At 31.6% G+C, this 18844-nt stretch overlaps 1 protein-coding gene across 2 annotated transcripts in view; it reads right to left on the bottom strand.

Annotated features, from left to right (window-relative positions):
• LOC111416530 (pleckstrin homology-like domain family B member 1) overlaps nucleotides 1-18844 on the bottom strand; it is a 60601-nt gene that overhangs the window by 6042 nt on the left and 35715 nt on the right. For both annotated transcript variants that reach the window (XM_071196999.1, XM_071197002.1), the window contains one exon: nucleotides 7999-8074. In XM_071196999.1, coding sequence (XP_071053100.1) covers nucleotides 7999-8074 — 76 coding nt within the window. The remainder of the gene's footprint in view (nucleotides 1-7998; nucleotides 8075-18844) is intronic.

The raw sequence follows: 18844 nt of genomic DNA, 5'->3' as shown, positions 1-18844 counted from the left end.
TCTCTTAAACTTTGATTAACACAAGACTTTTGGACCATAAATGAAACTAGATATCTACTCTTGGTTAAACATTCATAAACATATCTAATTTCTATAATGAAAATTTAAAGTTTCTTACGAATAATTCCAACGTATTTATATAGATTTAGCAGCTCCTCTAACTTCTTCAATTTAGATCATAACTTTACAAAGAATTTATTAAACTTTTCAGTTTACAATAAAAATCACACGGCATCATTATACTACATACTTGGTACTTTTTGCTCGTACGTCTAATAAAGTTGAACGCTTTTCCTTTTCTTATGATTACTAAGGCAAAAGATTTTCCCAATTAATTTGAATCATGCATAACTACTAAAATTTCTTTGTTTATGAAAAAAATAAGTTGTAACAAAGTTAAGTAATTCTCACTCTTCGCCGTAAGCAGATCAAAGGATGAACCAAACGAATAAGTAGTACAAGCAATGTTCGTTATAGCTATGTTAGTTCTGTGTCAGCTCTTTCATCAGCATCTAGTCATCATATAACAAATAAGGTGTGCTGCACATATCCTGCGATGTTACCTGTTGGTGCTGAAACACTCAGTAAAACATTTGGTCGGAAATAATTTTATCGCTTCAATTTTGGAAAAACTAGATCGATCATCGGAGTTCGTCAATAAAGCACTTTGGCAACCTTGGAAGAGGATGGGTTTAAAACAGGTAAAGTCAAATGTTTGCTGAGGACTTCACAAAAGTTTGGAAGAACTTCGACGTCAAAAGTTATTTTTAAATATTCATTGATTAGTTCGAGTAAAAAATCAGCAAATATCAGCATTTGGGTTGCTGGCTATGAAACGTGGTTGTTGTTTAAAAATGCTAAAAAAGGTTGTGTTGAATGAAACACCGAATGACAAAAGTTGTCCATCTTAAAAAAGCAATGTCAAATCATTCTTTGGGAGATCATTTCAAATCACTTCGGCATGTAATATGATAGATCGCAGGTGTTGTGTCTGATCTTATCAGAACCTCATTGCCATTCACCATGATAATAAGCATCAAAATGTTGAGTGTGGTCAAAATTATTGACAAAAACTGGCGAAATTGGCATATGCAAAACATCATCACATCAAATTAATGATTTTGTGCTTGATTTTCCTATCTTTACTCTCCTTGAAAATGAGAGCTTAAACCTTGATGCCTCAAATAATAATTATTTAAAAATATAACTGAGTATTGAATAAAATTTGTGCTGATAGATTTTATTAAACACTTGAGTCGATGATTAAAACAAATCTTTCAACATACAGACTTTTCGATTATTTTATATGGAAGAGATATAAGGTGTAGAAGTAGCAGTAAAAGTGATTATTTATTTAACAAGTTTGGAGGTCAATCCTAATTGAATTTTTGCTCAAAGTTTTTACATATCAACTTTGTTAGAATTATCTGTTGTATAAGAAATCTCATTTTTATATATTCCAATAATTTTTTTCTAAATTTATTTTTGACTTACACAAACTGATGCCGAAGAATTTCTATTATACAATTTCTTCGAAGCATTTTTATGCGAATTACACCCGCTTTTCAAAAAGTTCATCCACAGCGACATACCACAAGTAATTAAAAGAAGCCCAAGTTGACACTAAAGAAAACCGACGGGACGCGGTCTTAAATCGCAACCGACTGAAATTTAATTAACCGGCCCGATGCCGTCCAAGTGCATAACGGCAGGAACGGGACAATTCCGAAACGTTTCCCCCGTTTTCTCGCAGCAGGATTCTGGCGATAGATGCGCGGAGAAGTCGTGACTAATCTCGCAAGGAGAAGGACTTATTAATTTATTGTGGAAACGCACCGGGGATGCGCAGATTCTGCGTTTCTACCCACAAGCTAAAATCCTACTAAAATCTCCTCTTGCTGATGCTGCTGAGGTCGTCGAAAATAGTTTGGCAAGACCTTTTTTTAATTTGTTTTTAGCCGACTCAGGAAAAGAATTATGTTTTTATGCGATGTGCCAACAAAAACTAAAAAGACTCAACGAAAGGTGTTATGTAAAAAAAGGTGAATATGAAATGAGGACACAATATTGCGTTTATGGCCAATCGTCAGAAATATTAATCGCGCGGAACGGAATTTGGAGTTTATACAATAAAGTTTTAAACAATGGATGCGTTAAAATTAAATTATCATAAGTTATATACTTTTTCAGGTTTAAACGTGCTTTTAGATTTGTTTTTGTTGTGGTGGATTTCAATAATATCAAAAAATTTAATGACGCAGAACACAATTCATTGTAAATACGTAGCAAAATATATAATTCTTTTTGACTTCTGTATGTTTATCCTTTTGTTTATTTTGAATGTTTAATGGAATGGAATTATTTTTTTCTTACAAGAAATATTTACATTGGCTTTGTTATATTTTTTTACCTCAAAATGTAAATATCCTACATTTACAAAAGAGAAGATTTTGGAAGTAAGTTTCGAATCTTTCTAGTCTAAGTCTAGTGTTCGTTCTAATTTTGGTTGTTATTCAGTGTTAGATTGTTGTATATTAATATTGAACTAGCAGTAGAACTAACACTAGACCTAGAACAAGAAACATTCGAGTTTAGCCGCACATCTTATAAGACGGCTAAACCCGAATGTATTTAGTTCTAGGTCTAGTGTTAGTTCTAGTGATACTGCTAGTCCAAAACTGGAGCTAACACTAGACCGAGAACTAGAAACAATCGGGTTTAGCCCTCTATAGAAATGTGCGGCTAAATCCAAATGATTCTAGCTCTAGATATAGTATTAGTTTTACATTGTAATAGTGCTGGTGTAAAACTAGAACTAACACTAGATCTAGAACTAGAAAGTTTCGGGTTCAGCCGTGCGTCTTGTTAGTTTTAGTTTTAGCTGTTATTCAGTGCTAAATTGTTGAATATGTTTATTGAACTAACAATAAAATACAGTGAAGGGAGTGACTAACACTAGGTCTAGAATTAGAAACATTCCAGTTTAGCCGTGCGTCTCTTAAGACGGCTAAACCCAAATGTTTCTAGTTCTTGATCTAGTGTTAGTTACCCCCTTCCCTATATTAATCCGTTATATCGAGGTTTTACAGCATTTTTTGTATTCAAAGTAAAATAGTAAATTTTATCTAAAATTAAAAAATCCATAAATAATAATACAATAATCCAATGTACCAATTGAGATTTTATGACTCTTAAATTCCAAAGTTTATTTATCTTATTGTTACTTGGTTTATTTATAATAGAAATAAACAGTTAAAACGGTAAATCGAGTTCAACATGTATTAAACTGAAAAACGAGAATTTAAAAAAAAACCGTTTAAACTGAGTCATCTCGATTTTTTACACAAATTTATAAAAATAAAAAAATCTAAATCCTAGTTATTTTGAAAGGTTTGTGCCATTTTTCTTTATAAATTAAAATTAGCACATGCAAACGAGACAAAATAATTTATTTGTAAGATTAACCCAATTTATAATCCGACAATGTTACAGACAACGGCTTTTTTTTAAATATAACTTTCTGCGCCGCCCCGGTTGTAACATCGCTGACAACATTGTGTATAATAAAAGAAATGAAATATGGAAGCGGATCCGGTTTCTTACTTGAACGAAGAAAACCGTTCCAAGATAATTATAGAACAAACAATTTTTTTTAATAAATTGCTCCGAAAATACTTTTCGAAAATTAATTGAGAACATCCCAATTTATTGTTAGTATTTGGTTTGTTAAGTGAGGCTTTTATGTAAGCATAAAATGAAAATTAAAACGAAAGAGTGCGTAATAAGCTTTGTTGTTTAATGGAGTGTTTCAAATTATTTTCAAGTTACCAGAGTGGAACAACTGCGGTATTAATAGCTAGTGTATTGTGTAGGTACGATATTTTAATGTAGATGTGTCATTTATCAAGGGCTTAGTGTACATAATTTAGGATTTAACATCTTTATAGGGATCTGAATACTATTAATAATAATCTTTGTAGCGTACAGCAAAAATGAAACGAAAACAAGTTAATCAGCCTAATATTTTTTTTAACGTAAACCAATAATCAGTAAAATTAGAAATTTGGCAAGTTTCTTTAAAAATCCTAATTAGAGGATTTATTTATCTTTAGAAATACCTAACTCACAGAAACTAATATTATTTATTTACAACTTCGGTGACGTAGAAAAAGGCATACATTATAGAATCATTTTTCATAAACTACAGATTACATTTCCGAAATATCCTACAGATTAATTATTACTATAAATTTAATTTAAAAGAAGTAGAGACAACATTAGAACACCATAGAACAAGAAGAACAAGAACTAAGTTGCATATAATAAGCTAATCGATCTAAACTTGAGATTGAAGTTCGTAAAATGTTACGTATGGTCGGTGCTTCTGTATAGAGTAGAAAGGTAAACCTTAAAACCAAGTGTAACAAATATACTGGAAACATTCGAAACGTGGACATACCGCCGAATACTGACAATCCCTTGGACTGCAAGGGTAACAAATGAAGAAGTACTCACTCAAGCAAACAAAGAACTACATATTTACCATAATTAAAAAGAGAAAAACTTCATGTTTGGGACATGTCATGCGACATGATAAATACAAATATCTCTAAGTAACAATTGAGGGCAAATTAGAAGGGCGAAAAGGAATTGGCAGAAAAAAATATCCTGGCTCCGAAATATTCGACAATGGACCGGATTATTTGCAAAGTAACTATTTTTGTAAGGACGCAAGTTAAAATTGTCCATTATCTTTTGTTTACTTGCTATTATTAACGTTTGTTTTTCTTATGACCATAACCTTCAAATTTCAAAGTCATATGAAAAGGTCCAAAAATAATGTAGGACATTACAAATAGGGAACAAAACAGATTCTACAGAAAAAATCGTTAAGAAAAGTTAAGATTTAAAAAAAATACTTGAAATAGTCAGACCATTTTTTATTTACTCAATATTATCTTCGGGATTTCCTCGTCATAATTACAAATGTCGTGGAATTATAGAAAAACGGAAAACATGATAACCTTCATTTTGTTTATGATTAAAAGTAATATCAAATTGTTGAAAAACCATAGTTTCCGAGATGTTATTTCTAAAATAACAAGAAATAACTGTAATGAAGTGATAAGAGTTATACAGGGTGATTCTCAACCTATACACATAAACTTAGGGATTTACTCCTCATGACAAATAATAACTAATGGGCGAAAAAAGTAGTAAAAGATTTTCTGTTTCATAGATATCCGTGATATTTACTTACAAATCAAGAACACATAGAACATTTTAAAATAACATCACAGCAAGTGTTCGAAGTTATTTCCCATATTGTCTATCAATTGGATTTCCCGAATCCACGATCTCCAAGTAGCGCAGCCTAAACCAGGGTGTTGGCGAATTGTCTGTGCAGCAGCATGTACCTGATTTTGCAATATTTGCTCAGTATTAACTTACGTGGCGTACACTCTTTAAGATCATGGTGGCCAGGCCATTGGACCATCTTGACCTATCCATCCTCCAAGAAACAAATGATCTAGATGTCGCCGATTATATCGGATATCTAAGAAACTAAAAAACTTTTACTACAATTTTTTTCATTTATTAGTCATTATTTCCATCTATTAGTCTTTTTTCATTAATCCCCAAGCTTATGCGTATAAGTCGAGAATCACTCTGTTATAAGGCGATTGGAGATGAATAAAAAATTATTCATTTCGGTGTTTAAGCATTAAATTGTATTGTAGAATATTCATAAATTAAAAATGTAGTTATTTTACATAACAAATCAATTTTTGATTTATTTCGGTAATAACTTGACATAAAGAATTTTTGAAGCCAAAAGTTAATAACAATAATTAAGTCCTATTATAATAGTGATGGAAATAATCAACCGATGCGTGAGTGAAAGATCAAAAATCTGCAAAACCACAATAGTTGGATAGAGGTAGTGATAGTTGAAAACATTTTTATAATGTATAAGAAACATTTTCCCACTTGTATCCCTCGTTTGTTGGAAATTTTTATATACTTTTTTATTAACAATAATTTAATATACGATTTTCGGGGACGCAAACTACCCTCAAAAGCCGGCCAATCTTTCTCAGTACTCAATTTTAGCTCTTCTATGTAACAAGTATATAAAACGGGGATGTATGGTATAACTATCTTGCTGACCCAAGAGGAAGTTTTCCATTTTTGGATCTACGCATATATCCCAATTATGTTCTACATACTTTATTTTCTACAAAACTAAACAAAGAAGCTAGTTTATTGCCATTATGCATGAGTACAAAACTTTAGACTGCGTATCGATGAATCTATAAATAAATGTCAATCATTTCAATCATAGTTTTGTAATCCGGCTGTAGCTACTAAATCAGAAATATTGTTGCGTAACACAAAATGCAACAATAAGTAATACATATTTTAAAATATCAAGAGCGTACTATAGATGTTTTTAAAAATATACGGTTGAGTTTGATTAGGTTTGGTTGTGTAATTCTTTTGTGATATATTGCTTTTCATGTTAATATTAAATACTGTTCATCAGATAGCAATCCTCAACACCATCATTGTCCCTCTGGTAAAGATAGTTGGTACAACAAGCGCTAAGCAGAAGCTAATAATAATTTAGAGTTTTAAGCACAAGAGACCATCACTTTCTGCAAAAGTTCAAAAAGGTATTAAACCTATTTATCAAGATTTATATCAGAGGATTTATTGGGACGCTGTATAGGAGGAAACACCCAGAATAGCAATGAAAGTCTCAATTCGCTCATTTGGACATTCTCTCAAAAACATCTGCCTTCTGGCCCAAAGATAGATAGTTTAGTTTGCGACGCATCTAGCAGTTAACATCTTTAATAAAGGTTACACACCGTTGTTAACAATGATGCAAAATATGGGTATTATTTTGGGTACTGAAGTTTTTGCATATGTGGAAGCCAGAAATTAACGTTTCGAACGGCGAGCACAAAATCAAGCCTTCTATAAAGAAGAAAGACAATGGAATTGGTAACTAAAGGTAAATCACGATTTATCATTTTATCACCAGTACTTCAACTTTAAACAACTTTAACAAAACTTGTTAGTACCTAAAATATAAGAAGAATGTGATGTATCAGTTAGAAAGACAACGTAAGATCGAAACTAACGAACGTCATAAAAATTGGGAAAAGAACTGTGAAAGATGAATTCTAAATACATTTACTATTATACAAAAGGAAGGTTATGCTCTTATCCAGTATTTTATAACTCTGCGACTAATGATGGAAAAATCCAGAAACTAATATCGAACAAATAAATAAAAAGGCTATAATAAAATTTATGTTAATATTTTCAAGATAAGAAGTTAAAAAATAACCTCCGGATTTGAAAACTATACAATTTCATATACGCCGTTAAAATTACACAATATCATCTAAAAATACCTAGATTCCAACAGATGATAGTTGTAAATAAATTTTAGTAGTTGTGAATTTCGGGTTAAGACCTCCCAGAAGTACTTCTACTGCCGGTGTTACACGTCACATGTAGGTTAACGCATCATTAAGCCGGCTAGTCATAACTTCTCAACCGGAATTTATTATGGTTGTACGGTACCACATATATTTTCGGAACATTGTAAATGATAATGGTAACAGTTGATGTCACACGGTTCATGTTCGTTTCCGACATTTCCGTTCCATTTTTATGGTTGATAAAACTAAATTTGTCTCATTTATTCATTCTAAGTAGATATTATTTTAGCTTAATTAGATTTAATTAGGATTTCAATTTCTTCCCTGTTATAAAGCTAATTTTGTTCGATTTCAAAATTTACGAAAATTAGGTTAAATTTATTTTGTTTTGAGTTGCAAGCAGTTTATTGTGTTATCTTGATGACGTTCGTTTCTTGGTTAGCTTATTTAAATTAATTGAAAATAGATGGAATTTACTATTAGATCTTTATCGCTTTTACTTTAAGTACTAAGTATCTTGAATTTGAAAATATATTCTTACCGGTTCTAAATCGCTCTGGTGATTAATTCCATTTGAATTTCCATCTCTGGATGATCTTTGTTCATAAGCTGCGACACTAGAAAAAAATAAAAAGAACGTATTACATCTACTCAATTTTGAATCACATGAGAATTAGACCTTAATAAATTTATATAAGTACAGTAACGACGTTAACTACGTCGCTTTTACGTTAGTCCGTGTATGATATTCGAGGTGTTGATGACTCAATGGATAGGCACCAGACCGTTCGGTGATATTAACGCCCGAAATCTCCGTCTGTGTGAGAGAAATAAATTTGAAACGATGTAGAACAGGTGGACGACAGCGTTTTATAGAATAGAGCGAGAAAGGATGCCGCATGAAAAAGGGCAGGTTCTATCTTCACAAGCATAGAATAGTACCGACAAGCGCTTGGTCTATTTAAAATCGAGATTCGCACGGAGCGCTGCCGCCACTTCCATCTGTCACAGAAATCGTTCTCTCTCAAATGACGCACGTTAGGAATGCCCGCTTTCGATCATCAAGACATTCCTGGATGTTTCTATCTATTTTAACCCGAACACGCGCGTTCGTCACACTATAAATCGTTAAGTCATCTAACTAATCTGTGTCGACAATTTTTAAAAGTCTGAAATCGTTTGGAGATTTGTGACAACTGTTTCTCTTTTTCAGGCGATTTAAAATGGGTTTTTAATGAAAGGTGTAATTTGTAACAACAAAAAAACAGAAACGATTTCTTAATGATACTCATTCACGAAAATGGTTATAAACTATTATTAGAAATAATCCACATGGTTTTTTTTGTTTGCGACTATTAAGCTTCAAAGGCTATGAAACGGATCATTTGGTCTGCTAAAATTATCAAATGTACATTTTTTTTCTTAGGTTGATTTAAACACGTTCCTTTAAGTTTACAATTTCAATATACAAAACGAGAAAAGATCTAAAGGTGCCAAGTTCACAAAATGTTTGAAAGCAATAATTTTCGTTGCTGTCCAAAAATTGCGCATCACAAGGTGACAATTGATTTTAAGAAACCATATTTTTCTGCTTTTCATCACAATAATCATAACTTTAGCTCTTTAAATAAATTTTTATAAAAAAGAGTAATGTTTTAAAGTCCGCTTTTTGGCGATAAATCTTTAAAAGATATTTCATTTCATCTTTTATAGTCAAAATTTTTTGTGTAATTCAATCATAACGTTAAAGTTATTATGTTTGTCCTTGTGATGTATAAAGTAACAATTTATGAGAACGTTCGGAAATAATCTAAAAAACAAAACCGACGAATCTCGTAAATTTTTTAACTTCTAAAATGTTTTATTTTACACATTTTTTGTGTAAGCATCCAACCGAAATACATCCATAAAAGTATTTATATAAATAAATTTATGTATAAGGAAATTAAGTATGTAAACAATTAAATTTCGAATATTTGGGGCAAACATTACTAAGAACTAAGATGCGTAACCTTCAAAATATTTTCGAGATATTTCCGGAACGCATGTTGATGTAGGACGTAAGTATATCATCAGGTCAGAAAGAAATAACATTCATTCGTCATAGGAAATGTAATTTGCGGATTTCTAGCCTTTCAATCATAAATCACGCTGTCAGTTCAAGGATAAAACAATATTATATCACACGTGTTTTGATGAATTGTTTTACTTAACAGTTTCATGTAAAGTAATAAATATCGGAAATAACTTGTAAATTGAAAATTTTTAAATGTAATGTAAATGGTATGTCAACATGGTAGTCCAAATAAGATTAATTATTATTTATTATTCACTTTCAAATTTAAATTGGTGCTTAAAATATGGTGCTTACATATACTGAGAAGAAGTAACCTCGAAGTCAAATATACAACGAACAAATACAAGATCAGAATGAGTATGAGGAGGACAACGAGATAGAACTGACAAATAACACGATAGAAAACACCTTAAAGTCCTTTAAGAATAGAAAAAGCCCTGGAGCAGAATGAGATATTAACGCTATTTAAGAATGTCATAGAAGAATAAAAAATACCGAATGAATAGCAGAATAGCACAATGATACTCATTTTTAATAAAGGACAGAAGATGCATACAGAAAACTATCGAGGAATAACACTCCTTAAAGGATATCTTAGAAATAATAATAATAATAAGCTTTATTTCCATCTTTACAAAAATGCACAGAAAACGTCAAATAATATTCAAGCAGTCAGATTTAATCTACTGTAATGGTTCCAGAAAAAAAATCATTTATCGAATACAAGTTTCGTTCTAAAAGATGTTGTTTGAGATAGCTTTTGAATCCCGTGGATGGCTTTATTTTCAAATTATTAGATAGATGGTTGTAGACCTTAACACAAAAATGAACAGTACTTTATCTTAGTATACCGCGTTTTTGGTGGAAGTAAATAGACATTTTCTACTCCACGTGTAACATAACAGTGTTGTTGTTCATATTTTTTAAAGAAAGTATAGTTATTTTTTATAAACATTGCGGATTCAAGAATCATTAACGACGGCATTGTCAGAATTTTATAATTTTTAAAAAAGGGTTTACACGATTCCCTCATTTGAAGTCCGAAAACTGCTCTCAAACATTTCTTCTGCGCTATGAAGATACGACTTAAATCAACCGAATGGCCCCAGAAGATGACCCCATACCGCAGTCGCGACTCAACACATGCGTAATACGCACTTGTAGCCGCTTGCACTGAAACTACCCGCGAAATAGTTCTCAACGCATAGCACGCCCGATTTATCTTGATAGCTAAATCGTTAATATGCTGTTTCCATGAAAGATTCACATCAATTTTAACACCCAAGAACATCACCTCTTCTGCACGGGTAAGTTGTTTGCCATTGAATTGCAAATTGATATCACAGTTGGTAGCTGCAGCACTCCCAATCATCATAATGTTTGTTTTTTCAATATTAAGTTGAAGGTTGTTGTTAGAAAACCAGTTATACAGTAAACTGAGGTTATTTTGTATTTGTGCTGACAATTGTTGTTCCGTTTTCGCAGTTGATACTGTAGTAGAGTCATCCGCGAATAATATTAGTAAATCATCAATTACTCCAGGAAGATCATTTATGTATAAGAGAAATAGAAACGGTCCCAATATCGATCCTGGCGCACTCCTTGTAGAACCCGTACCCATTTTGATGCTAGTTCATTTCCCTTTTGATCATAAGCGATAACACACTGTTCCCTGTCTGAAAGGTAAGATCTGAACCACTCTAGCGCAATACCTCGAATTCCCATTGCTTCCATCTTCATTAAAAGGGTGTCGTGATGAACACTATCAAACGCTTTGGTTAGATCCATCATTATGCAACCGGTAAGTTCGTTATTGTTTATTCCAGTTAGAATGTTTTCCATCAACTGAAAAATTGCTCTGGTTGTAGATCTACCCTCATACCCCCCATATAGCCATTTTGTGACTCATTCAGTATTTGATTTTTGTAAATGTAGCTTTTATGTCTCATCAGTACTATCTTTTCAAAAACCTTCGCAACATTAGGTATTAAAGCGATTGGCCTATAATTCGAAAAGTCTGATTTGTCACCTTTTTTATACAATGGCCTTACTAAGGTTCTTTTCAGATGGTGTGGATAAGTTGCAGAACCAAATGACAGGTTTATAATACTACTTAAAGGTTCAGCAAAATAATCGACGCAAGCTTTTAGAACAGAGATCGGAACTTCGTCGTAACCAACTGCAGACGTATTATTTAAAGACATTATGACTGATTTTACTTCAAACGCAAATGATCTCTTTAAGTCGATATTTGTTTTTATAGTGTTGTGTACTTGTAGATTAATCATTTTACCAACCGCTATATTGGCAAAATAAATATTTATTGCATTCAGCAGTTCATCATTACTTTTGTAATTGTGTTGAAAATCACATAAATCGAGATCTTCAGATTGCTTATTTTGTCTAAGCGTATTGATGGTATTCCATGTAGCCCTTACTTTATTTTTAGCTGTTTCTATAAAATTGGTGAAAACAGTTCTTTTTGATATCGCTATTTCGTTTCGAACATGTCGGGAGTAAATATTGTAATATTCTTTATCAATTTTACCCATTAACATTCCATCATATAGTTGACGCTTCACACGCGTTTTGTTTTTTATTTCTTTCTTTGTTAACCATTTATTAGTAGCCGATTTAACATTCATTTTAATTAACCTTTTCTCTGATTTTTTAATTATGCAATTATGTATTACATCTATGAATTTGTCATATAACTCGTCAGTCTCTTTATAGCTACTTAAAAAATTCCAATCAATTCTATGTATTTCAGCATGTATTTCTGAGAGAATTGTATTGCTAAATTTAATACACGTTTTTTTAGCATTTTTACTTGTATGTTGCCATCTATAGTTGTTATTGGAAAAGATATCTTCTGCGCTGTATGATCGGAAAGAGTTGAAATGATTACTTCACTGTTACAACTTTCTATGTTCACATAAATATTGTCAATAAGTGAGCTGGAATATTCAGTTATCTGTGTTGGTTTGTTGATAGTTGGTCTAAGATTGTGTCGGTTAAGCATATCTAACAATCTGAGAGTATTAGTATTTCTATTTCTAGATTTATATTTAAATCACCAGTTAATAATAATTTAGTTTTCAATGTTTGCGGTGAACATTCTAATAGTATGTCCTCTAAAATGTTAAAAAAGTCTTCTATATCCGATTTTGGTGATCGATATATACAGATAATCGTTACTTTTTGTACATTTAATTTTATAGCACTACATTCAATAACAAATTCTTTTCTTTTATATTCATCAGCTCCGTGTACTTGAGATCGTTACGTACTAGTATACAGCTGCCTCCATGTTGATTATTTACCCTTGAAAATGTTGAAGCCACTTTATAACCATCTACTAGTATTACTTCATCAGCTTTCAACCAATGTTCAGTCAAAGTTATTACATTTACAGTGGTATCTAAGGATTCTACGAAAACAAGCAGTTCATCAATTTTATTCCGAATACTCTGAATATTCTGATGAATCACTGTGAAAATCATTGGATTGTTTGATTCGTTGGTAGTAGTTATGGTATTAATATAATTAGTAAAAGTAGGAGTAGTTGTTATAGATACATCATGTTCTTCTATGTTCTTCTTTTGTAAATCATTTCTAAATAACGACTTATACGTACTCCTGATGGCCATAGCGTTGGTTTTTTTGTTTCATTTTGATATTTTATAGGTACTGACAGCTTAAATGAGGAATATTCATCGGGCCTCTTTGATGTAATTTTTAAACATTTAGCGTTTTTTTATATTATTTTTACTAAGATATTTTGTTATAACAGTTTCAGTAGTTGTAGTTTCAAAACCACATATGTGAAACTTAACATATTGTGGCGTTCCTTTTAATTCAATATCAGATGCCGTGCCGAGAGTTATATTTAACATTGACTTCCTTCTTGGTTTACGCATTATTGTTGTGAAGGATGCATTTTCTTGTTGTAACGCATTTATCTCATTTTTATTTTCTTGGTGCACAGTAACATTTTTTTGCACAGGTTTTTTTAAAGTTTCAGAATATTTTGGATTTTTAAAGAAATTCTCCATCTCCTTTTTCTGTTGTTGTATTTTATTGTAGTTAGTCGGGTCAATCACTTGAAGAGGTTGTTGTTTACCGGGTTCGGCGTGTTCTTTTATTGCACCAGATAATATATAATGTAATATATGATAATATAATAATCTAACATACGACATTAACACCCAATATAAGACAAAAATCCGAGTAGGACATAATATATGTGAACATAGGGATTAGACAGGATGACTCACTCAACCTCTTCATATTTAATCTGATAATTGATAAAATAATAGAAAACCTTCCCAGAGGAGCTGGATTCAAAACGAGAAACATATTCTTCTGGGTAAGACAGAGACGAAGATTCCGGCATGAACATACAAAAAGAATTGAAGACGACAGACTCGATAAAACTGTAAAAATTAATAACCCAGTAAGAAAAAGATCACAGGAAAGATAACTAAAACGATGGCGAAAATGTTGGAATTCATCATCCGGGGAAGACATGTTGGCAATAAACCGGCAGTAGCCTACCAATATTCGCAAGAAATTTAACTTATAAATATGAATATTTTTTGTTAACGGTCATAAAGCAATAAATACCGACTGATAAAACTGATAATAAAATTATATATCATGCTTCAATGTTGTTACATTAATTAAAAATAAATCTGCACGATCATTGAGATGTAGAAAATAATCTATCCGAGTTGTGATTTATTCACGGAGGACTTCAAACAATTTCAACCAGGATTTGTTTTATACATGAAATTTTCATCTAATTAAAAAACTATAGATATAAAGTTGGATGTGTTTTGTATGTATTTCAATTTTTTCTGCACATTTATTGACAGGGCATTCATACCAGGTTTGGTTGTATTAAATACTTGCAAAGTAATTGCAACAAGATAAGATAAAACTTATATTAGAAATTTCAATTTATCGTTTCTTTTTTAGTTGCTTTTCATAAATGAAAACAAAAAATCTTTTGTAAGGGTCAAAACGTTATCTATGAGTATGTACATAGAGTGATACAATAAAGTCTAAATACACCCCCCAAAATGATAATATCTCAGCTCCTGAAATGTAATTCAATGAATTTTTTAAACGAAGGATATTAGAAGTGTATGTTATTTTAATACAAAGTCGAAACAATTCGACTTGTGCTACGAAGCGAAGGCTACAACAGCTGTAGATTTAGTCGCACGTCTCTCAAGACGGCTAAACCTGAATTGTGTTAGTTCTAGTGATAGTGCAAAACTAAAACTAATCCTAGATCGAGAACTAAAAACATTCCGATTTAGCCGCACGTCTCTCAAGACTCTTGTGTTAGTTCTAGTGATAGTGTTAGTGTAAAACTAGAACTAATACTAGACCTAGAACTAGAAACATTCTAGTGAAACATGAACTAGATACTTTCTAGTTCTAGGTCTAGTGTTAGTTCTAGTTTTAGTTCAATACAAATATACAACATAGTGATATCTTATGCTAACTAGCGCTACTTACCACTGTCTCTAGAGCTAACATTAGACCTAGAACTAGAAACTTTCGGGCTTAGCCGCACGTCTCTAGACGGCTAAACCCGAATTATTCTAGTTCTAGGTCTTGTGTTAGTTCTAGTGATAGTGCTAGTGCAAAACTAGGTGAACTTGGACTTGTTATAAACTAGTCCCTATTCATTTAGACAAGTTTTTAATGACTATCGACTAATTTTTAGCCATTTTGAGCAACATGGATTGTTTAAAAACTAGTTGTTAATCATTTAGACAGGTATAAAATTATTCTCAACCAGTTTTCAATGATTTGGCATAACATGAGATGGCTATCAACTTATTTCTAATCATTTTGAACAATTTTGCTACCTTATAAACCAATTTTAAATAATGTTGGTGCAGTTTTCAGTCATTGTGAGCAACATGGATTGTTTGAAACCTGGTTGTTAATCATTTACACAAGTATAAAATTATGCTCAACCAATTTTCCTAACCTATTTCGAAACATTTTGAAAAATTTTGCTACCTTATAAAGCAATTTTAGTCACTTTTATTAGTCTAGTGTTAGTTCTAGTTTTACACTTGCACTGTCACTAGAACTGACATTAGACCTAGAAACATTAGACAGAGACGAAGATTCTGAAATGAACATACAAAAAGAGAAGAGAAAGAAAGAGAAAATTAGACGTCAGGTCAACTCTCAAGAATTCTTCATAAAAAATTAAACTTATCTCTTATTTATTTATTTTTCATTTAGTTACCTTTTTTTTACTTTCAGGCATATACAAAATATATAAATAAAAGTATTGTAGTCGTACAACAATTCAGACACAAGATTTTGGTAAATTTGGACATTTTGAGAGCGTTTTATGTGTATATTTCCATATGATGTGTGTATACAGCTTAATCAGCTATATTGCAGATACTGGGTAAGTGATAATTAAACTTCAATCGTAGAAATCCATAACCTGAATACCTACCTAACCGATTTGACATAAATTTGCAGTATGAATAGAGATAAAGAAGTAATAGGTTGTATTTAGAACATTTAGATATGTAATTGTAATTAAATCGCGGCAATGTTTATACACTGTTTCTTTTACACAAGTGTTCCAAGTAATTGCCCCACTAGAGGCGACTAGGTAACGGCTCGAAACATAAAGTAGGTTAACAACAGTATGACATGTATTTCTCTTTATTGCCTTTTTAGTTTGTTGGTCTTGTAAAAATAGTCCTAGCATCAATCTGAGAGACATCATCTCTACCGTTCTTAGTTTCTGTTTTGTTCTCTGTGTTTCTGCTATGGTCTCTGTCTCCTAGGTCACCACTATCGCCTTGTATATTTTGACTTCACTCTCTACTTGCATGTATTTGTTTCTCCAAAATACTCGTATGAAGCGCCTTGCTTTTGTCGCTTGGTTTTGTGACTCCTTGTATAGGTTGCGATCGCTTGAAATTTCGACCCCCAGGTAATTGAAGGTCATCACTTGTTTTATTATAAGGGCATTCCGCTGCAGCGTGCAGCTTCGAGACTAGACATCACTAATTTTGATGTTTTGCAAAATGTATGGAGGATTTATGGAGATTAACTTCATTCTCTGCTATAAGTAGTGCATCGTCTGTATAGTAGATTATGTTTATTTTATCGCTTCCTATTTTGTACTCGTCCAGACCTCTTCTATTATCTCTTTCATAATTAGATTGAAGCAGAACGGGCTTAGTGAATCGATCGTTTTAAAACCCTGGAAAATCGGGATTTCCTCCAAGCTGTAGAGGCACTATCGTTGTATAATTTAATCTTTGTTTTATTGTGTGTGTTTATTTTTTTAACTAGTCATATTATAAGGTTTTAATTTGACTCTAGCAAAAGTTTTTGTTAGGTCGACGAAACAAACGTATGTTGGGCAATTAAATTCTATAGATTTTTCCATGATTTGACTTATTTTGAACATCGCGGCTATTGTATCTACCTTCTATTGCATCGGAATCCCTGCCGTTCATCCATAATTTGAATCCTTGCATGGAGGTTTTGTTCTATGATATTAGTTGATAGTTTCAGCGTAGTGTTCAATAAGGTTATGACTTTATAGTTTTCTGATGTCATCCACTCCTGTGATATCGTAGATGTATTTAGATCACCATTTTAGAATTTTTCTATTTGTCTCATGAAGTTTCACCTGGATGTGAGGACATGGGCGTCTCTCCATAATAATAATATAATAATAATTCTTCTGCGCCTGATACAAATCAGATTACATATTTTTCTTCAACATTTCCCAGTGTTCGTGCAACATAATGAATCATGCAGCTTAAAAGGTTTTTTTAGTTGTGCTGCTAATTATGTTTAAATGTTTTATAAAAGAATTTAGAATACGGTATAAGCTGCTAATTTGGATCATCGTACATAAAATTTAAAAAATACAATGGAAAAGTTGAATTCAAAGAGAAATGTTTTAATGTGGAACGGTTAAATACATGTCTATATTAAAATGTATTTGTAATCTACATACCAGGAACAACACAGTTTACCCTTAATGAAATCCATTTTTCTTGCTGGTAAAAAGTGGACCACAAAAAGTTCTAACATAAACTAAATATTTGCGATACTTAGCGGATCAATATAACGTAGCATCGATAAGATAAGTAACGAAATCTTTTATCAGGGGCTGATTAGAAAAAAAATTAAGTAAACACTTTGGCTTGATTATGCGATTTATCACATTTTAAATATTCTCTATGAACACATATATTAAATACGCCTTTAGAATTTTAGAAACATTAACAACACACATATTTTCAATCGAATTAAAATTATTTTGGATACTTTTGTATAAAGTTTTGTAGTATCACACAAAAATTTTCATTCAAATAATTTAACAAATTCCAAAAGATAAAAATTGTTATACAAGATTTAGATAAGTAAATATAACATCGTAAAACAGCGAATTATCATATTTTTTTTTTAATTAAAAATATATTTTATTATATAATTTAGTTCTGGTCTAATACGTGTAATCGGAATAATAGCTTTATTCCAACAAGCTTCTTTCAGACTGCTTGTGAAGCCGTTGTTTTAGACACCCATCTCAAACTATACAATCAAATCTGTCGAAATGTGATGGCATTATTTAATAGGGATTCCTTACCATTCAGAAACGTTTGTTAGGTAAAATACTGCATATTAATTTGATATTGAAATGTGAAGTAGATGTTACTCAAATATCAACAATAAATTTAGTAATGATCAGTTAAAATATTTTCCTCCACAAAATAATGAAATAATAATAGTTACTTGGAGTCGAGAAGGAGAGTACAAACAAAGCAGAATGAGTATGAATGTTGAGTAGAGTTTGGAGAAGAAATGAAAAGAAACAACAAAGAAAATGAAAAGTTGTTTTTCAAGATGTTAAAATCTTGCAGAAATATCTACGAGAATAAAGCGGTGAAAGATAAGAACGGACTAATACTGAAAGATGATCAGGAATTCTGGAAAGAATACTTTATGGAACTGTTATATGGAAATGGATAAGTAGATGAAAAATATGAATAACAGGCAAGTGAAAAGACATAAACGGATGAACAAATAAAAAGAGAAGTGTTGCCACATATACTAGAAACAAGCGTGGCAAGAAGAATGTTTTCCAAAAGATTGGCAAACTGTACTTTTAGTACTTTAGTATAAAAAGGGAGATAAAAAAAGTATGTAATAATTACCATAGCAGTATTTAGGATGCCTAAGTACAGCAATGAAAATTTTAGAATAAGTAATAGATCAAAATAAAACCTGCAATAGA

This window comes from Onthophagus taurus, chromosome 1, assembly GCF_036711975.1.
Source record: "Onthophagus taurus isolate NC chromosome 1, IU_Otau_3.0, whole genome shotgun sequence".
Taxonomy (NCBI): Eukaryota; Metazoa; Arthropoda; class Insecta; order Coleoptera; family Scarabaeidae; genus Onthophagus; species Onthophagus taurus.
This window is presented reverse-complemented; position numbering and strand designations above follow the sequence as displayed.